The sequence below is a fragment of the Cricetulus griseus genome (assembly GCF_003668045.3).
Source record: "Cricetulus griseus strain 17A/GY chromosome 1 unlocalized genomic scaffold, alternate assembly CriGri-PICRH-1.0 chr1_0, whole genome shotgun sequence".
Taxonomy (NCBI): Eukaryota; Metazoa; Chordata; class Mammalia; order Rodentia; family Cricetidae; genus Cricetulus; species Cricetulus griseus.
This window is the reverse complement of record NW_023276806.1, coordinates 61,442,112-61,464,026: the sequence shown is the minus strand read 5'-3', so window position 1 is coordinate 61,464,026 and position 21,915 is coordinate 61,442,112. Positions and strand designations below refer to the sequence as shown.

General features: G+C 45.9%; 1 protein-coding gene across 2 annotated transcripts; it reads right to left on the bottom strand.

The window, feature by feature from the left end:
- Window positions 1-3,564: 3,564 nt before the first annotated feature.
- Window positions 3,565-12,894, bottom strand: Psmd4 (proteasome 26S subunit, non-ATPase 4). Of its 2 annotated transcripts, none has more exons than XM_027393568.1 (10): window positions 12,789-12,894; window positions 7,937-8,077; window positions 6,627-6,741; window positions 5,987-6,073; window positions 5,514-5,582; window positions 5,141-5,356; window positions 4,725-4,842; window positions 4,455-4,586; window positions 4,298-4,365; window positions 3,565-3,851 (listed from the first exon to the last, which is right to left on the bottom strand). In XM_027393568.1, exons 1-10 carry the CDS (start codon window positions 12,812-12,814, stop codon window positions 3,681-3,683), a joined length of 1,143 nt encoding a protein of 380 aa, XP_027249369.1. In that variant the 5' UTR covers window positions 12,815-12,894; the 3' UTR covers window positions 3,565-3,680. The 2 variants fall into 2 exon arrangements, with proteins under 2 accessions (XP_027249369.1, XP_027249370.1); XM_027393569.1 differs by having other exon boundaries at window positions 4,734-4,842.
- Window positions 12,895-21,915: the final 9,021 nt, after the last annotated feature.

The window sequence follows — 21,915 nt, the reverse complement described above, 5'->3', positions numbered from 1 at the left end:
GTGCCTGAAATCCTAGTACCAGGGAGACAGGAGGTTCTCTGAGGCTTGCTGTCCAGCTAGTCTATCCAAACTGGCAAGGTCCAGATTCTGTGAGACAGACTCATCACAAAAACAAAGGTGAAGACAGACTGAGAATACCTGCTGTCCACTTTTGTCGACACATAAGCACACTTGGGTGTGTGAACCTGAACATGCACACACATGAGCAAACAGAACAACTGAACACACTCTGATACATGAGATTCTAATAGTCTAATGGTAGGCATCTAGTTACTATTAATACAAACGTATAAAAAACTGGCTCCAAAGCGGGGGCTGACAGGAGCTGGAAGATGGCCCAGCAGTTTAAGAGCACTCACTGCTTTTGCAGAAGGCCTGGCTTTGGCTCCCAGCACCCATATGGACCATGTGCAATGCCAGTTCCAGGGAATCTGATGCCTTCTCTGGCCTTCTTGGGCACGAGGCGGACTCATGGTACAGACTTACATGCAGGTAAAACATCCATACACATACAACTAAAAAAATAAAACAATCTTTGGGCTGGAAAGATGGTTCAGTGGTTAAGAGCACTGACTGCTCTTCCAGAGGACCCAGGTTCAGTCCCAGTACCTAAGGGTAGCCCACAACAATCCCAGGGGATCTGGTGTCCTCTGCTGCTCTCCACAGGCACCAGACACACAAGTGGTAGACATGTGTAACAAAACACCCATGCACATAAAAATAAACTGTTAAAATAAAAACCAGGCCAGGTGTTGGTGGCACACGCCTTTAATCCCAGCAGTCAGGAGGCAGAGGCAGGCGGATCTCTGTGAGTTCCAGGCCAGCCTGGTCTCCAGAGCGAGTGCCAGGATAGGCTCCAAAGCTACACACAGAAACCCTGTCTTGAAAAAAATAAATAAATAAAAAATAAATAAATAAATAAATAAATAAAAACCAGGGATGGCAAGATAGCTCAGTAGATGCTGGGTGTTGGTGGTGCACGCCTTTAATCCCAGCACTCAGGAGCCACAGGCAGGGAGATATCAGTGAGTTCCAGGACAGCCAGAACTGTTACACAGAGAAACCCTGTCTTGGGAAAAAAACAAAACAAAACAAAAAGATAGCTCAGTAGGCAAAGGTGCTTGCTACTACAACTCACAAGGTAGAAAAGGGAACAGACCCCTACAAATTGCCCTAACCTTCACATGCATGTTTTTGTATGGACACCCCCCCCCCCACACACACACACACAACTGAGCACCAATGCCAGGCTAAGTTGTTTCCTGGGATGAGAAGGCACACATAATCACTGAACATGGGAGCACCATGGAGGCTCAGCATATAGTCCTTTCTCTTTAGAGGCTGATAGAACTCTGTGAGTTTGAGGTCGCTTTATCAGTTACAGCTAAGCTTAGGCTAGACTCAGAACAACTCAAGAAGAGCCACAGAAAAGTAAGAATCAGCCTGCATAGATACACAACAGGATGTCAAGCATTCCAGCTCCCAAGTGGTTTCATGTGATTGTCTTGTATTTTATGACAAAGATAGGTTCAGTGTTTCCTATTTGTTGGGTAACAATCAAAGAGAAACCGCATGTGACAGTGCACACTAGGGAGGCAGAGGCAGGGGAATCATCACTAGTTTTGAGATCAGCCTGGGGTACACAGATATGTCTCAAAACTCCAAGAGAAAGTTACCTAAGGTCTATTCCATAACTTCCTAGAAAAGCTCCTTAGAATTTAGCACCCTGTGAAGACACATCATATTTTTGTGCCTTCATAGGAAGCTAGGCTTAAAGGACTCCAGGTCCTTGGTGTCCTGGGCCACTGCTCAGGTCTTCAAATATTTCTCCCCCTGCCTGTACACACCCATCTCTTCCTTGCTGGCTTTTTCAGAGAACTCAAATGTCCCTCAGGAGCCTGCTCTGAGGTTCCCAGAGTCTAGATCTTTCTGCCAACTATCCTGTAATACCTGGTACCTGATTATAGTTCTCTTTTGTAGGAGGCTGTTTCCTGCATGCTCCATTACAATAATGGTGCCTAAAGACACCAAGATGTAAATTACTTCACAGGCGCTGGGTAATCTCCATTCCTTTGATCTCTGCCTATCCCGTGGCTCATTTGGCCTGAGGAGCTGAAGCCATTCATAGGGTAACACGTCCCAGGCGGCTGGCCAGCCTTTATTAGGGATGGGTTTTCTTGGTTCAGAGTCTCCGCTCTGGTAAGCTTATGCTCTTTCCCAACTCTCAAGATGCATTAAAGCTTGTCTGCAGAAGGATCCGAGTGTCCTGCGTGTATTTCTTGCCGGCGAGAAAATACAGCGCCGCGCGCGGGACACTCTTTTATTTGATATTCTATGTTATTATTGGGGGGGGCATGACTGGAGATGAGAGGACAACTCTGACCTCAGCTCTTCCTTACAGTTTTATGTAGACTCTGAATCAAAATCTCATCATTAGAGGCTGGAGCTCAGCAGTTAGGAGCACTTGTTTGAGTCTCAACCAACATGGTAGCTCACAACCAACTGTAACTCCAGTTTCTGGGGGCCCAATACCATCTTCTGGTCTCCATGGGTACCAGACAGGCAAGCATGTGATATTCATGCAGGCAAATGCCCATATACAAAAACCTTTTTTTTATTTTCAAAACAGGGTTTCTCTGTATAACCCTGGTTGTCTTACAACTCACTTTGTAGATCAAACTGGCCTCGAATCAGAGATCCACCTGCCAGAATTAAAGATGTAATCTACCACCGCCTGGCCCATACACAAAAACTTTTTAAAAAATTCTTACCAGGTTGTTTTTTTTCTTTTTTGGTTTTTCGAGACAGGGTTTCTCTGTGGCCTTGGAGGCTATACTGGAACTCGGTCTTATAGACCAGGCTGGTCTCGAACTCACAGATATCCGCCTGCCTCTGCCTCCCGAGTGCTGGGATTAAAGGCGTGCGCCACCAACCTGAGCTCTTACCAGGTTTTTATGGCAAGTGCCCTACCTGCTCAGCCATCTTGCCAGACCCCTCATATTTCTCTTTTAAGCCAAGCGTGCTTTTGAGTCCATACCTTTAATCACAGCAAGGGGGAGGCAGAGGCTAATGGATGTCTGTGAGTTTGAGGTCAAGTTAGTATACTTAATGAGTACAGCCCAGCCAGGACTACACAGTGAGGCCCTGTCTCAGAAATAAATAAAAACACTGGGCAGTGATGGCGCACGCCTTTAATCCCAGCACTCAGGAGGCAGAGGCAGGTGAATCTTTGTGAGTTTAAGGCCAGCCTGATCTACAGAACGAGTCCCAGGACAGCTAGAGCTACACAGAGAAACCCTGTTCTGAAAAACCAAAATATGTAGATGAATGAATGAACGAATAAACAAACAAACAAACAAATAAATAAATAAATGCCTGTCCCTAGACTGTGACCATGGTGTGTATTTCTCTCTCTCTCTCTCTCCCAGCTCTTCGGGTGCTGTTCTCTCTTAATGACAAAGGAAAAGAGCCTGAGGAACTAACTGTCGTGGGGATGAAGGAGGAGGAAGAACCCACCGGCAGTCCTTCAGGTCAGCTCCTTACATGCACTATTTGAAGCCAAAGGGAAAAACTTGCCAAGCTTTATTCGGGATGTAAAGGCGGCAGACAGCACATCTAAGTCTATGTCCAACCCCGTCTTTACAGTCCCCTGGGCAGATGCAGCTACCCTCCCTCCAGTCTCACTTCTTTTCCTCTTCTTTCTTGTCCTTCTTGCCATCCTTGGTGGCCTGGGAGGCTAGAGAGCCCATTGCATTTCGAATGGCTTCGTTGTTGGGATCCACACCTGGAAGGTTCTCTAGGACACTCTGAAGGAACTCAGGGTCCTGCATCACATCGTAGTCATCCTCCTCCTAAAAAAGGGCACCATGAGCTGGGGCACATGTGGTAGCAGGGAGCCCACAGTGTAAGGGGACAGGAACATGACAGTGCCCACTCCTGTTACAGGGGTGGGGATGTCACACCAAGGGAAGAAAAGGGACAAGTAAGCAAGATCCTTGTCCATAAATGGTGTGAGCTTTACTGACAACACAGAAGTCTGAGAACTCTAACTGAGCTCAGATGGTTTTCCTACTGGGAAACACCCCAGACCCACTAGAAAGTTCCAGAACAATACAACACTTCTCCAATTTAATGATACCCTGGCAAGGTTTACAGAGAACATGAATACACATCTATGTGTCTCGGTCTGTTCTTCAGAGGCTTTATTTATGAACTGCTAGGGAGGAATGGCCCCGCCCTAAAAGGCTGAGGATCTGAATTCGAAGGGATCCAAACCTGGGTCACTGCTGGCTCTCACCTTGACTGGCTCAGATGTGTCCATGGCTGAGCTGGCGTCAATGTCAGCAGACTCTGCTTGGCCAAACTCTGAGGAACGGAGAACAGCAGTGTGCTCAGTGCCATCTGTCTCCTCACCTGACCCTCTGCCCAGGGTCTACAACACAGGCCCTACTCACCTGCTCCCTGCAGTGACATCTGCATGGCATAGGCAATCTGCTCCTCCTCAGTCATGCTGCTTAGGTCAGGAAGCCCAGCACGGCCAAACTCCTGCTGGCTGATGGTCATCTTCAGTAGGGCATCATCCGTGTCTGGGAAAGGACAGAAGGTTAGGAAAGAACCAGTGGACATTCCACAGGGCTGACTACGCCACTACTCAAGCTTAGCCCAGCCTTCCCCATCCCACTTGAAATGGCTACCACCCACAGGCCCGGGACCTCAGAATCCACCTCTTTCACCTTCAGTCCCAGATGTGGCAATTCCAGCCTCAGCTGCAGAGGCTGCGGCTGCCCGCCGTGCCTCCTCCTCCTGCCGCTGCCGCTGCTCTTCCATAGAAACACGAAGAGCCTGGTAAAGGGCAAGACAAGATCAGTGACTGGGTCGATGCTGTGGCTACTAAACACAGGAGGGCACCGTCTGGTTTATCACGAAGGGGAAGAAGCTACAATGCTGACAAGTGGTGAGGGGAAATGGAAGCAGCTAGACAGGGCCGGGCCTTCAACTAGAAGCCAGAGTCCTGCAGACACAACTACAGGGAATGGGAATGAAAGGGTCTTAGGAAACGATGGTACGGAAGTGCTTAGGATTGTCTAGTCCTACCAGCTGGTATCTGTAGAGAGAAAAGAACCCCAGGGTCAGTACTTACTAGGGCCAACTCAGGATCAGCACTGGGGTCTACTCCAAACTCGAAGTCACTGGCACCAAGACCCAGCATGGCACCACCTTCACCAGCCAGAATAGGAGAACTGATGAGGGCATCAGCCAAGCTAGGCCCGGGAGGCACTGTCACCAGATGTGATCCGGTTCCGTCCTTGCCATTCAGTGTGTTCACAAAGGCAGTCAGCTTCTCTGTGTTCACCTCCTGCAGAGCAGAGAGCACAAGACGGCTTCTTCACTCGCTGCTCCTCACTGTCTACAGCTGAAGCTGTCTCCAGAGTGCCAGGGGCCTCTACTCTAGGAGAGGACTGCCCTGTTCAGAACTAAATGGATTGGATCCCACGCTTGTATTCCTGACTTACCTCCTCCCCAAAATTGATGATGTCAACATTCACTTTTTCTTTCTTGAGGCGTTTGGCTAGTTTCACCAGCTAGGAAGTAAGGGAGAAATATCAAGAAATTGATTCTAGCTGGGCAATTGGTGGCACAGGCCTTTAATCCCAGCACTAGGGAAGCAGAGGCAGGTGAACCTCTATGAGTTCAAGGCCAGTCTGGTCTACAGAGCAAGTTCCAGGACAACCTCCAAAACAATACAGAGAAACCCTGCCTCGAAAAAAAACCAAAAAAAAAAAAAAAGAAAGAAAGAAAGAAATTGATTCTATATAGAAAGCACTAACTAGCCTCACAGAGAATACAGAAATTCAAGGGTCTGACACAACACTGAATGAAATCACAGATCCATCCACCCTTCCCCCAGATGACCTCTGCCCAGCTCTAAGTACTTCAGGCCATTTTCAAATGCAGGCTCTGCCTGGAGGGCTGTCTGTGGACTCACATCCTTCTCGTTGTCCTCCACAGGGCTACCCACGAAGGCGATGATTCTCATCTTGTGATTCTTGCCCTGCCGGTGCTTCAGAGCCAGCTTGGAAAGGAAAAGAAGTCAACAGACCACAGGAAGCACCATGTTCCTGCTGTGTCACCCTGCTCTTTCCTTCTCCTCCTTAGGTTACCACAAGACATCACTCCACTCCCGCTGCGCCTCTAGCAGACTAAAGTGTAAGACCAATTCTCAGTCTAAGGCTTTTCCCTTCACATTCCTCCCACTCGCCTGCCCCATCCTTTCTACACTGAGTAAGCTCCCTCTAGGTCAGTGGTTCTCAACCTGTAGATCACCACATGGTTTGAGGGCCAAACGACTCATTCACAGGGGCCACCTAAGACCACTGGAGAACACAGATATTTATTTACATTACAGTTTGTAACAATAGCAAAACTATAGTTATAAAGCAGCAATGAAAATAATTTTATGGTTGGGGGGTCACCGCAACACGAGAACTGTATTAAAGGGTCACAGCATTAGGAGGGTTGACAACCACTGCTATAGGCCAACTTCATCTTGCTCTCTCTATCTCTAGATTATAGTTCTGAAGAAAAATGATCACTGATCCCCACAGCAAGGAGCCAGCAGGACTCACATGGGCCACTCGAATGCCGGTGCAGAAGGTGATCTTGCCCTTGGGTTGGACAGTATGGAGCTTGGAGAGGATGCGGCCAGTGTCAGGGGTGAGTGTGGTCAGCACTTCACAGTCACTAGGTGTGAGCAAAGCACAGTGAGTTCGGATCACACAAGTTCCTCCCAAATACTCCCATTCATCTTTCTTTTTTTGGCGGGGAGGGCATTCGAGACAGGGTCTTTCTGTGTTAACCCTGGCTGTCCTAGAACTTGTTCTGTAGACCAGGCTGACCTCTGCCTCCCAAGCACTGAAACTGAAGGTAAGAAGGCGTGGCTACAGCTTCCCCTACAGTGAACCACCACTGCCTGGCTATTCATGTTTTCTTTAGAGACCTTAAAATCAGCTCTTTTCTTCCTCCTTGGTTTTTGAGACAGGATTTCTGTGTAGCCTTAGCTGTCCTGGAACTCACAGAGATCCACCTGCCTCTGGCTCCCGAGTGCTGGGATTAAAGGCGTGCGCCACCAACACCCGGTTCAACTTTTATCACTTTTAAGATAGGGTCTCCTGAAGGACAAGATGGTGCAAGTCTTTAATTTGCCCTGGGGAAGCAGAGGCAACAGATCTGAGTCTGATGCCAGCCAAAACAAACAAAAAAAAAAAAAAAAAAAAAAAAAGAGGGAGCTGAAGAGATAGCTCATTGGTCAAGGGCACTTACTGCTCTTGTAGAGGTCCCAGCTTCATTTGCCAGCACCCACATGGTGGCTCATAATCAGCTGTAACTCCAGTTCCAGGGGATCTGAACCCCTTTCTGACCTCTGTGGGCACCATGCATGCCCATAGTGCATATACATACATAGATGCAGAAAAAATATTCACATACATGAAATACAAAATAAATAAATTTTTAAAAAGGAAAAATATCCAAAAGTTTAGGGCTAGAGCTAAGTGGTAGAGCACTTGCCTAGCACACAGGAGGCCCTGGGGTCACCCTTAGCATAAAAAGGACAAGAACAAATTAAAAGCTAAGCCCGGTGGTGCAGGCCTATTGTCCTAGAACCTGGGAGATAAGAGCAGGAGAGTCTACCCAAGTCCAGGCAGCCTAAGGTACACAGCAAGTTTGAAGTTAGCCAGGGCAACATGAAAAACCCTGTGTGGAAAAGAAAAAAAGTCAACAATCCCTCCCCACCCACCAAGCTGCATTGACGCCTGAAGGAGGTAGAAAAGCACAGGAAGGTAAACACAGCCTGCGCGATCAAGACAAGGGTAGCCACCTACAAACCCAAGAGGGCACACCACCCACCTTCAAAGCCCCTCTCCTGGGTCCCACGTACTTGGCCAGTGTGATGAGGCCCACGTTATTCTCAGGGTTGCTTCGGGTCTTTGAGTGACATACAATATTGACGGCATCCTGCTGGGCCTGCAGCCGGGTGGGAAGGAAGTCTCCATTCCGCATGTATTCACTGTTGTCCACACTGTCAGATTAGGGAAAAAGAGATGAGCGGGAGAGGGGAACCAACACTGGAGGATTCCCCTCAAACATACAGATTGGGGACCCCTTCAACACCTCCTGTCAGACACACTGTGGTACAGCAGTGGCTCTCAGGCTTAAAAACAGAATCACCTGGAACTCCTAGAGTGTACAAATCAGGTGTGGCAGCACACAGCTGTAATCCTAGAACTCTGAAGATGGAGCTAGAAGGATCAAGAGTCCATGGTCAACCACATTGTAAGTTTGAGCCAGCCTGGGCTATATGAGACCCAAAACTAAACCAAACAAAAACCCCAGAATCTAGATAATATGAAATATAGACTCCAACTTCTCTGCCTTTTTGTTGTGGGGTGGGGCAGAGGGAATTAGTCATAATCTACCAGTGAGCCACATCCCTGACCAGGGACCAACTCGTGATAACCCTTGAGGTCTAGGAGAGTTCTTCCAGCCGTGATAACCCTTGAGGTCTAGGAGAGTTCTTCCAGCCAGTGACACTACCTGTGCTAAGAGAAGGGAGCAGTACCCAGAACAAGGCACGTTCCTCAAAAGCAAAACTCTGGCTCGGTGATAACGTTTTCCACCTTATAAAGTTTTATCTGATAATAAATGGGAAGGGGGTGATTTATTGAAAAAGAATCAGGAATAGGAGTATCAGGTAGTGTGGAGGCACAGATTCACATTCTCATTCTGACACTCACTTTTTATTTTTGGTTGTGAGCCTAGCCTTTAACGGCGGAGCCATCTCTCCAGCCCTGACACTCACTTCTTAAAAATCGTATTTATGTGCATGGCTGTTCTGTCTGCATGTACGTACTCAAACCACGAGCATGTTAGTGCCTAGGGAGGCCAGAACATGAAACAACACGTCAATGCTAGGAATTGAAACCATGTCCCATGTAAGAGTAGCCAGTGTTCTTTTGACCACTGAATGTTACTCCAGCCCCTGGCCAATTTTTTTTTTTTTCTCTAAGAAAGCTGCTTATTTCTTTAAGGTCCAAGTACTTCACTCTTTCATTTATTTTTTGGAAGGCAGGAGGAATATGTGGACATGTGCTTGCCACAACATGTATCTGCAAGTCATAGGACAACTTTTGGGAATTGAATCTCTCCTTCCAGGGTTCCATAGCCTGAACAGATCAAATAAAGTGGCAAGTCCAAAAATGACAACAACAGAAGCTTTAAACACAATTCGGACGGAACAGCTACTAAGCGCAAGGACTGTGGGCAAGACCAGTGAACAGCTAAGGATGTGAAGAATGGTCGGACTATGAGAGGCTTTGAGGGGAGAAAACCGACAGTGCACACAGCAGCTGCCATGTCCTCACAACCACCAGGGAAGGAGAGAGGCTACTGCCAGAGAGCACAGATGCCTCACACCTATGCATGCACCCCTTAGAAAGCCACACTGTGAATGTGAACCCCAGCATTCCAGCAGCAGGCTACACGGAATTCCAGGTGGGGCCACAGAGTAAGACCCTGTCTCACAAAACAAAACACTAAATGACTGCCCAGCTTTCCCTGTCCCCAGCTGGTATGAATGGGGTAATGTCTTTTCTGTTTCTTAGAACAGCTTCCCTAAGCAGCATACACTTCTCTCCCTCACCCCAAAATCAGAACAAAATTGGGCTTAAGGTATTACTCAGCCTTTCCACAACATAATTCTTTTGTTGTTGTTGTTATTTTTGGTTTGTTTTCGAGACAGGGTTTCTCTGTAAGTTTGAAGACTGTCCTAGAACTCTCTTTGAAGACCAGGCTGACCTGGAACTTGAAGATCCACCTGCCTCTGCCTCCCAAGTGCTGGGATTAAAGGCGTGGGTCACGAACACCCGGCTCCATGACATCATAATTCTAATACTGAATAAAGCAGGGATGCGGATCTGTGCTAGGGTGTTTGTTCAGCATGAACAAGGCCCTTGCTTTAATCCCTGGTACTGCAAAATCAATCAATCCATCTGTCAATTACAGGACAGGCAACAAAGCATCCCTGCAGGCTCAGCTACTTGGGAAGTCAAGGAAAGGATTTCCTGAATCCAGGATTTGGGAGCCAGCCTGGGCGACATACTGAGATCCTATCCCTATCCCCTCCCCACCTCTCTCCCTCAACCTCAGTCTCCCTTAGAAGCAGGATGAGCTTTCTATGCTGAATATGACACTGAACTGACTGACCTTGCTGACTCTGCCTTCTAAATTCTGAGATTACAGGTATGTACCAGCACATCTGGCTTGAGACAACACAACACATACAACAGAGCAGCTGGGCGTTGGTGGAGCACACCTTCAATCCCAGCACTCGGGAGGCAGAGGCAGGTGGATCTGAGTTTGAGGCCAGCCAGGTTTACAAATTGAATTCCAGGATAGGTTCCAAAGCTACAATGAGAAACCCTTGTCTCAAAAAACAAAAACACAGGAAGGAAGGGAGGGAGGGAGGGAGGTCTGACAAGACAAACATCAAAATGCATGCTTTTTAAATAGCCCCTACAGAAAACTGACGCCTGGAAAACTGATGAGGCAGACCCGTGGAAAACAGGAGGCTCTCACCACTCTGTGCCTGGGCAATTACACGGATGCTTATGTCTGCAGTCCTAATCTTTCCTTTTACATAGCAATCTAAACTTTGGGAGGGTGTGTGTGTGTGAAAAAAGGACATCATTATGTACTCCAAGCTGGCCTCAAACTCATGATCCTTCTGTCTCAACCTCTGCTATGCCATGAAGGTGTGTATAACACCTGGTCAGATCAATATTTTAAAATCAATGCCAGTCTGTATAAATGTCTACCTCCATCACTTTCAAAATCTCCGAGAGACACAGAACAGAATGCAAGCTCTTCAGTCGTGATTTCTTCCTACAGTGATCTCTTCCATCTTAAACCAACCATCTATGTTAAAGTCACTCTACCCTACTTCTCCAGCACTTGGGAGGCAGAGGCAGGTGGATCTCTGTGATTTCGAGACCAGCCTGGTCTACAAGAGCTAGTTCCAGGACAGCCTCCAAAGCCACAGAGAAACTCTGTCTCGAAAAACCAAAAAAAAAAAAAAAAAAAAAAAGATTTTATTTATTATGTATACAACATTCTGATTCCATGTATATCTGCACACCAGAAGAGGGCACCAGATCTCATAACAGATGGTTGTAAGGCACCATGTGGTTGCTGGGAATTGAACTCAGGACCTCTGGAAGAGCAGTCAGTGCTCTTAACCTCTGAGCCATCCCTCCAGCCCCCAACAAGTAATTTTTAAGAGCAACATTTGGGTTATACTTAAGATCACTGTCTATACTAAAGACTACTCATTATTTGCCGGAAATTCAAACTGAGCTGGGCACTCTGGTTGTGCTGTTTTGAGGCAGTCTTGATAGGCAGTCCTGACTCATGGAATCCCCTGCCTCACATCCCAAGTGCTGGAAATATAAGCTTGAGCCATAAGTCTGGCAACATCTTGTATTTTAGCTGACCGTGCTAGCCAATCTGCAATGAGAAACATGGGCCTGGTGACTCAGGCTTATAATGCTACATACTAGTAAGGTGGAAAGAGAAGATTCCAAATTCAAGGCCACCTTTTGCATCTTCGAGTTAAAACTTCAAAGCTGCGGGGCGTTGATGGTGCAAGCCTTTAATCCCAGCACTCAGGAGGCAGAGGCAGACGGATCTCTGTGAATTCGAGGCCAGCCTGGTCTACAAGAGCTAGTTCCAGGACAGCCTCCAAAGCAATACAGAGAAACCCTGTCTCAAAAAAAAGCAACAACCAAAAAAAAAAAAAAAAAAAAAAAAAAACTTCAAAGTGGGTTTAATCCCAGCACTTGGGAGGCAGAGCAGTCAGATTTCTGTGAGTTCGAACCCAGCCTGGTCTACAAGAGCTAGTTCTAAGACAACCTCCAAAGCCACAGAGAAACCCTGTCTCGAGAAAAAAAAAAAAAAACTTAAAGAACCAAAGCCAGCCTGAGCTACAGTATCAAAACTCCATCTAAAAATTAATAATGATGACAAATAATAAATGCAATAAAGAAAGAAGGGGTGTGGCTGTAGCTCACTGGTAAGCACTTTCCCAGGATTCACAAGGCTCTGAATACAATTCCTAGTATCTACAAAAACAAAACCCTCTTGTAGCCCCGAAAACATATATGTCCTCAGAGTGATTTTTTAAATTTATTTTTCTTGTCCTCAGCTTGTAATCCAACTCATAATAGGTACTCATCCCAAGTATTAAACTGATAAAGCATTAATTCATCGGAGAAGAGCATTGTCCTGTCGCTTTAAATTTGATTCCTGCGTATCATGACCACTTAATTGCTGTGTGACTTGAGCAAATCACCCAAAGGCCTTCCGACTCATTATGAAATGAAGGACTATTTTCCCTGAACGTTGTGATGAGGTTTACGTGAGAAAAACTACAGGGAAAGGCAATGAAGTTGGAGACGAGTGGTTGGGGCGCTTGGCCTCTGCTCCTAATTCCTTTACGGAGGCACGGAGCGCAGGGTCCGAGAACCAGGCTACAGGCAGGCTGGTCTGGAGAACCCGGGTTCCGGGGCCTGCGTTCCTGGGCCAGGATGACTCAGGGAGTCGCCGGCCTGTCTCCCGTGGGCCCCAAGGCCACATCTCGCCCTGTTCCCCCTCCCAACCCCAGGCCCTCGGGCCTCGGCGCCCTGTGCAATCGCGACCCCGACGCGCGCCCCCCGGCCAGGTACGAAGCTCCTCACCAAACCATAGTGCTTTCCAACACCATCTTGCCACCTTCCGTCTGCGGACCGGCTCCAGGACTATCTAACAACAATGCCTCCGATTGGCTCGGTGCTCGGCGCCAATCACAAAACTCACCGCCCGGCCTCCGCGCCCCGCTGTGCATTATGGGACTTGTAGGCGCCGCCAAGAAAGGGCCGGTAATCCGGTGGCACAGGCTACCTTCTCTGCAGAATTAGCTCCTGCAGAATCCTGCAGCTGCGAGTGCTCTGCACAGCTGGGCTTGGTGACCCTCGCCAGGCGTCAGCACTCTGCAGTCAGAGACAGGAGGGTTGTAATTTACCCCCTCCTCTGCTCTTCTTCTCTTTTGTTTATTTGGGGTTTTGTTGTTGCGGTTTGAGAAAGGATGGCTGCAAATTCTCTGCGGAGCTGAAGCTGAATTCCTGGTTCCATCTCCCCGCCATTCCCCATTTCCCCATCCGCCGCCTTCACCTCCCAAGTGCTATTTACGACCGTACGGCAACGTACCCAGATCTGAAATGTAGTTTCAAGGCCAACCTGGGCTCCATAGCTACATAATGAGACTGTCTCAAACACACACAAACGCGCATGCACACACGCACTACTGTGGATGTTTGAGCATGATCGTTTAAAAAGTGTAGGATCAGTAATCGCATTCTAACTCCCTGTTTCCTACTGCACTTTGTTCATCCAACCGCCATAAACACCTATACCCGCCTGGTGGTGATAGCCGACGCCTTTAATCTCAACACTCAAGAGGCAGAAGCAGGTGGATCTCTGTGAGTTCAAGGCCAGTCAGCCAGGCCTACAAAGAGAGTTCCAGCATAGCCAGGGCTACACAGAAATGAAAAAATAAGAATAAAAAATTAAAAGAGTACAGCAGGAGTGTCTCAGTGGTCAGGTGTTTGCTGAGCACAACCAAGGGCCCAATTTCAACCCCTAACACCAAAAGCAAAAAGAAACAACAAAAAAACAGAAACTCCCCCAACCAAAAAAAGAGTTTAAAATGCTTTGTATTGATACCCCACAACCCAAGAAATACAACTGGATGTTCTGGTCCTGGTCTCTGTTGCAAATACTTTATAGATTTTAGTAAAGTTGCCTTTGATTAAACTTATTTATTTGTTCTGCTTCCCCTCCCTTCACCCCAGACAGGGTTTCTCTGTGTCTCAGTCCCGGGTGTCCTGGAATGCACAGAGATCCGCCTGCCTCTGCTTCTCCAATTAGGGTTTGTTTATTTTATCATTTTATGTGTATGGGTGTTTGGCCTTCATATATGAATGTGTACCACATGTGTGCAGTGCCTGCAGAGGTCCAGGAGAGTCAGATTCTCTTGGACTGGCATTAGACAGTTTTGAACAGCCTTGTGGATGCTGAGAATAGAATCTGGGGTCTCTGCAAAGCAACACATGCAATTTATCATTGAGCAAACTCTCAAGCCCCCTGTCCATTTTCTATCATTTCTTTTTATTATTGTTAATTATCTGTATGTGTCTGTGATGAGGTGTACACATGTGAGTCCAGGTGTCCTCAGAAGCCAGGTGTCAGTACCCGTGAATCTGGAGTTACAGGTGGACATGAAGCTCTATGGGAGTGCTGGGGGCCACACCTGGGTTTCTTCAAGAGTAGCAAGTGCTCCATACCAGGAAGCCATTCCTTCGACCCCTATTTTTTTTTTTTGGATATTTATTCATTTTGTGTATGTGTGTTTGCCTGAGTATGTGTGTTCTCCATGTATATGCAGGTGTCCAAGAACTACAGTGTGTTGTGGAGGTCAAAAGACAACTTGAAGGAGCCAGATTGTTCCTTCCACCAGGTGAGCTCTGGGGATCAAAGTCCATTTGTCAACCTTGGTAGCAAGTGACTTCACTTACTGAGCCATCTTGCTGGCCTTTTAGCAAAGTTGTAATTGTATTGGTATTGTGCTTAGTTTCCTTTCCTATTGCTGAGATAGAATGTTCTGCAGGTGTTTCTGCAAGAGTGATTTTGTTGCTGTTGTTGGTTTTGTTTGTTTGTTTTGAGACAGGGTTTGTCTACATAGTCCTGGCTGTCCTGGAACTCACTCTGTAAACCAGTCTGGTCTCGAACTCACAGAGATTCATCTGCCTCTGCCTCCTGAGTGCTGGGATTAAAGGCATGTGCCACCAACAATGGACTATTTTCATGAAGGCCCAAACATGGGTATACATAACTTCAGCCACTTAATATTTGACAAAGATGCTGAGAAAAAGAAAGCATCTTCAACAAGTGGGTGCTGGGAAAACTGGATGTTCATATGCAGAAAAAGGAAATTAGATCCATCTCTATCACCTTGTGCAAAGATGGACTCCAAATGAATCAAAGACTTAAATGTGGAACATGAAACACTGAAACTGCTGAAAGGAAACTAGGTTGTGCCCTACATGATACAGGTGTAGGAAAGGACTTTTGGAAAAGGACTACAGGAGTTAAGATCAACAAGTGACTACTGGGAAAAAACAAAAACCAAAACAATTGACTACTGGAATCTCATAAAACTAAAAAGCTTCTAGACAGCTAAAGCAAAAATCAAGTGAAGTGGTCGCCCACAGAACAATAGAGAATCTTCACCAGCTATACATCCGACAGAGAACTAATATGCACAATTTAGGAAAAACTACAAGAGTAAAAAATAACAAATGGCCCATTCAAAAAAATGGCCCTGTCCCTATCCCAAAGGACATGATAGACTCTGAAGACACCCTATGGAAGGCCTCACCCTCCAGGGGTAGCAGAAAGGATATGTAATAGGTAGGGTTTTAGTTGGGGGGAAGGAGAGGGAGAGGGAACTGGGATTGACATGTAAAACAATCTTGTTTCTAATTCAAATTAAACAAACAAAAAAAATGGCCCTGGGACCTGAATAGAGTTCCCAAAAGAAAAAAAATGCCCATCATCACTAGCAGTTAGGAATATGCAAATCAAAACAATTTTGAGATTTCATATTACCCTGGGCAGATGGCAAAGACCAACAAAACATAGATACCTAATGCTGGAGGGGCTGGAGGGAAAGGGCTTTCATTCACTTTAGTGGGATTGCAAACTGCTGCAGCCTCTGTGGAAATCAGCAGGGAGAATTCTCAAAAAGATAACAGCAAATCTACCATAGGACCCATACTTGGCATATTCATGAAAGACTTGACAGTTCTTCTGCACAGACCCTTGTTCAGCCATGTTCATTGCTGCTCTATTCACAACGGCTAGGAAATGGAAATGACCTAAATGCCCTTCAACGGATGCATGGATAGATGTGGCAATACACACTATAAAGTGAATTAATTCATGAACTTCGCAGGTAAAAGGGCAGAACTAAAAAAGTATCATATTGAGTGAGGTGACCCAGACACAAAGGAAAACATTGCGTGTTCTCTCTCATCAGAGGCTCCTAGCTCAATTCTTCAGATGTGGGTGCATACCCTGGAGTAACTGCCGAAACCAGGAAAGTAAAAAGTGGAAGACTGCTGGGGTCAGAGTTATGGGAGCAATAGAGAAGCAGGGTGATAAAAGTGATGTGATTGGGAAATGGAGAAGGGGAAGCTTTAATTTGGGAGGGTAAGGGAGATGAATACAGACGGGAAGGTGGGAAACTGAATGGGGTGTGTGGAAAGGTTATAAAGAGTCCTGTTAACAACTATTTATCTTTTAAAATCACAAAACTAGGGGGCTGGAGAGATGGCTCAGAGGTTAAGAGCACCGACTGCTCTTCCAAAGGTCCTGAGTTCAATTCCCAGCAACCACATGGTGGCTCACAACCATCCGTTATGAGATCTGGTGCCCTCTTCTGGTGTGCAGATATACATGGAAGCAGAATGTTGTATACATAATAAATAAATAAAATCTTAACACACACACACACACACACACACACACACACACAAAAACAAAACTATGCCAGCCAGTGGTGGCACACACCTGTAATCCCAGTACTAGTGAGGCAAAGGCAGGCAGATATTTGTTGAGTTTGGGGCCAGCCTGATCTACAGAGCAAGCTCCAGGACAGCCAGGACTATAGAAATCCAAAAGACCAATAAATAAATAAATAAATAAATAAGTAAAATAAGTAAAAAAAATACACATAAATATGTCTATAAATATATATAGTTTAAACGAAAATTTCCCATCTGAGCTGAAAATGCTCTGTCCAAGAGCCAAAGACCACATAACAACAACAACAAAAAAAAACCCACATCTAACCATCTAACAATCCACTCGGGAGGCAGAGGCAGGTGGATCTTTGTGAGTTCGAGACCAGCCCCCTTTTGTTGTTGGTCAGGGCTGCCCAATCGACTCCCACATTACAGGCTATTGTTATTGCCCTTGGTTGCCCACCAGAAGTAGAAGTTAAGACCCTGTTGCTGAAACCACTATGCACTTCAGAAGCAGGACCTAGAAGTCGCTGAGCTGAACTGATCTCAAGCTACCAGAAGGAACCATGTGAGCTTCCAAAGGAGGGAAGCTAACAATAGTCCTACTCTGGTATGATGCCTCTGAACATCAATGACAAGCCTGTCATGACAACTCTAAGGGTGCAGTTAGGCATGCAGACCTTGGCGGTAACCAAGGGTCCTACTCAACAAGAGGAAACCATGCCTGGTACTGGAAACGAGGGGCTAGTGAAGTCATGGACCCTGGAGGAGAACAAACAATCACCACTTTACCAAACCAGCATAATCCCTAACTGCATCCTAAATATTTAGCCTTAAACCCACAGATAAGTGTAGTCTTTACCCCTCACCAAGGAAACTTCTTTGCCATAGATGGAGACCATTACAGAAAATCACAATAAATCAAAATGCAGAGTTATGGAGCCCAGGCCCAGTGAATACATCCATACAACACAGGGATCACTGTAAAGAGGGGTGGAAAGATTGTAAGACCCAGATTCGTGGAGTTTGCTGTGAGACTGTGTCTGTTAGTGATGTCAGAAGCTACACCATAAAGTCTCACCAATATGACTGCCTAAACACAAGCTGAACAAGTATAACAATAGATGTGCCAAAATGGACAGAGAGCCGATGGCCTCAACCCTACACAAAAAGCTTCAGGCAGTTAAGGAATACTGGGGGTAGGGGATTTCCCAGAGAAGAGTGTACCAATTGGCTATCCAGTACCCAATGGTGGTGATATACTTACTATTTAAGCTTGCCTGCATATTCAAAAACTAAAGTCATCTTCAAGCTATAGAGATCAAGCAGTAGTGATACACACCTTTAATCCCAGCAGCCAGAAGCTAGGAGGTGGTAGAACACACCTTTAATCCTAGGACTCAGGATTAAGAGGTAGACAGATCTCTGTGGGTCCAAGGCCACCGAGATCTACACAAGATTGATCCAGTCCTAAAGACAAACAGCTCAGGTGAAGATGATCTCAGCACCTGGGATCACACGCCTTTAATCCCAGCACTAGAGGGATATAAAACTTGAGGCAGGGTCTTCAGTAGTCAGTATCAGGCATTCATTCTCCAGCCACATTGAGGATAGGAAGACATTGAAGTCTCAGGATTCTCCAGCCATGCTAAGGAAAAGCTTCAGTCTCAGGTTTGGTAGAACCAGGACCACATTTCAGTCTGAGGTAGAGTGAGAGCTAGTGCCCAGCTGCTTTGCTTTTCTGATCTTCAGCTTGAACCTTTATCCCAATATCAGTCTCTGGGTCTTTTATTTTACATGCTACAAATATGTTTCTATATACATATACACACATATATATAACAGCAATTAGTGAAAGAGGCTATGAATTTGGAAGAGAGGAGAGTATAGAAGGGCTTGGAGGAAAAATGTCAAAAACAAATTTATTTTTAAATTTTATGTGTTTGCCTGTTTGCATGCAATGACTACAGAGGCCAGAAGGGGGTGTCAGAGTCACTGGAACTGGAGTTCTAGACCCCACATGATGGCTCACAACTATCCATAACTCTCTTCTGACTCTGAAGCCATCACACACAGACACACACCATGATGAACGTACATACACAAAGGCAAAATATACACATAAAAGAAATACATCTTAAAAAGCCACAATTTTTCTTTCACAAAAATATTTTTTAATGAAAAAAATTAAACCAAAAAACTGATATGGCAGCCACGTACTCAGGAAGGTAGAGGGTGTGGAGTTCAAGGCCACCTTCACAACCTAGTCATTTCAAGGTTAGCCTTGGCTGAGACCCTGTTCCAAAAAACAAAACAACAAAAAGATTTAGCAAGGACTAATTTGGGTAAAGATACTTGCTACCAAGTCTAAGGATCCAAGTTCAACTCCCAGAACCCACACATAAGGAGAGAACTCACTACCTTATGTTGCCCCTTGTTAGGATAAAGCTTGAAGGGGGACTTTGGGAGGGGGACTGTGGGGGATTCCATGGCAGGCGAGAGTGACCAAGGCAGGGGACAAACACGCCAGGCAGATAGAGTTTAAGTGAACAGTTTTATTAGAAATGGGAGGGAGGGGAAAGGAAGAGAAAAGAGGAAAGGAGACACAGAGGGGGTACAGAAGAGGGAAACAGGAAAAGTCCTGTCTGTCCCAGGGGGAGCGCAGGAAAGGTGAGGGAGGAGGAGAAGACAGCAGAGAGAGCTTTGGGGGGGGTCTTTATTTTATTTTTTAAGATTTTATTTATTTATTATGTATACAACATTCTGCTTCCATGTATATCTGCACACCAGAAGAGGGCACCAGATCTTATTAAGGATGGCTGTGAGCCACCACGTGGTTGCTGGGGATTGAACTCAGGACCTTGTGAGTGCTCTTAACCTCTGAGCCATCTTCTCCAGCCCCCCTGGGTCTTTATTTTAACGGGGTCCTTTGCACCTGGTGCAGACTAGTACTCATGGGACCCTGGGCTGTCCAGGGTGCTGCCTGAGAGCATTCTGCCAGGTGACAGGGGCAGGCCAGCATAATGCCTGAATCCTTACACCCCTGACCTCTACTCAAGAGCCATGGTGTTTGTGAGCAGGCCACAGTTCCCATACTAATAAAATAAGTGTGAAAAAATAAAAACACCCTAATATGCAAAGTTAGCAGAGTATGGTGGTGCAAGCCTTTAGTTCTAGCACTCTGTAGGTAGAAGCAAGTGGATTTCTGAGTTTGAAGGTAGCCACAGTGAGCTCCAGGTTAGCTGAGGTTATGTAGTGGGACCATATCTCAAAAACAAAACAAAACAGACAAAATTCACACAAGCTTCTTAGGCTTGCAGTGTCAGTGGTGTCTACCTGGATCTATTCCAGTGTCCTAACCAGAAAAGATGCTGACCATTATCATTCTTTTTCTTTTTTTAAACTTTCTTCTTCTTTTTTTTTTTTTTTTTTTTTTTTTTTTTTTTTTTTTTAGATTTTATTTATTATATCTTCTGCCTGCAGGCCAGCAGAGGGCACCAGATCTCATTCAAGGTGGTTGTGAGCTACCATGTGGTTGCCGGGAATTGAACTCAGGACCTCTGGAAGAGCAGTCAGTGCTCTTAACCTCTGAGTCATCTCTCCAGCCCCAACCATTATCATTCTTAAAGGGCTTTGTGCTTGCGATTTTTCCACATTTTCTCCTCTAATTTGTTTTTGTTCATTTGAGAGCTTGTTTGGAGGTTCTAGCAAGGGAGCCCAACTACTCATATACCCTTGACTAAAGACCTTTGCGGAGTAAGGGGTCATTCTCACTGCTCCATGTGAATCTGTAACACGAGTAAATAAAAGACCCAGAGACTGATATAGGGGTTCAAACTTCAAGCTGAAGACCAGAAAAATAATGTAGCAGGTCACTAGCTCTTCACCAAGCCTCAGACTGTAACCTCTCCTCTGCACGGCTGGAGAATGAATGCCTTCTATGAATTCTGAAGACCCTGCTTCTATCTTTTATGCCCCTTAGTGCTAGAATAAAAGTCATGTGAACTGTTCCCCTTTTAGACCTATTCAATCTCGTGTATCCCTGGGTGGCCTTGAACTCTTAATCCTGAGTCCTAGGATTAAAGGAGTGTGCCTGGTTTCTATAGTTTGTGAATCTTCTGGCAAGCTTTAACAAATCATAAACAATGTATCACCACCACGTGCTGCCATCCCAAGCTATATGCTTTCCAGAGGGACACAGGTGGAGCAGTGAGGGAGGAGGAGACACCGGCTTAGCCAGCCACATCAACCAAATCAGCCCTGGAGATCAATGGGGTGACATGTCACAGCCAGATCAATCTCGCATCCTTTTTTATTTGAGATAGGACCCCTTGTATACCAGGCTGTCCACAAACTTGCCATACTGTCGGTCGACCACGAACTCCTGATTGTCCTCCTTCCATGTCCTGAATGTTGGGATACAGGTGTGTAAACCACACTGTCCAGTGATGGGAAACTAAACCAGGGCTTCAGGTGTGCTAGACACACTGTCCAGAGCTGTATTTCCAACCACTCTAACTTCCACTGTTTGTTGTTTATCACTCACAGAACTTGTGTCCTTCGCTGTGTCACAGCCAATGATTCTGTGTGTGCTTTGATCCTGGGCACTTAACTCTTGGTAGCCAGTCTATGTTTGCTCCTGGGCATTTAACTTTCTTTCTTTTCTGTTTTTTTTTTTTTTTTTTCTTCTGATTTTTCGAGACAGGGTTTCTCTGTGTAGCTTTGGAGCCTATCTTGGCACTCCCTCTGGAGACCAGGCTGGCCTGGAACTCACAGAGATCAGACTGCCTCTACTTCCCGAGTGCTGGGATTAAAGGCGTGAGCCACCAACGCCAGGCAACACTTAACTCTTTGTGGACAGTCTACTTCTTTTGTTCTCCATTTCCCATGCATTTGCACAGACACTGCTACTAAAGTTTATAATGATAATATATAATCTTCTTTGACATTAGTTTAGGTCATCAATTTATTATCATGAAAATTATTTACATGATATAGTTCAGAATGTCAACAGAATGGACAGCTCCACATGATACCATTTCAACAGTGATTGCAGTCCCCATACTTGCCAAGAATGTCACCATCTCTTAAGTAGTAAATAGTCCATGTCATCCCTTTGGTGCTTTCATACTCTAGGAGAACTTTGCCTCCAACTTTTACGATAACTGGTTGAACCTCTCTGCCCTTTCCTTTCCTGCCTGATCTCACAGCTACTGTTGCTGCTTACAGCACTTCAGTGAAA

What these genes read in the sequence shown, in the direction of transcription:
- Psmd4 (XM_027393568.1), bottom strand. Translation starts at nt 12,814, where the DNA reads ATGGTGTTGGAAAGCACTATGGTTTG. An exon ending in TGGAGGACAACGAGAAGGAT is followed by an intron (nt 5,583 to 5,986) that starts GTGAGTCCACAG and finishes CTTACTTCCTAG; the next exon opens with CTGGTGAAACTAGCCAAACG. An exon ending in TGGGACTGAAGGTGAAAGAG is followed by an intron (nt 4,587 to 4,724) that starts GTGGATTCTGAG and finishes GTCCTTTCCCAG; the next exon opens with ACACGGATGATGCCCTACTG.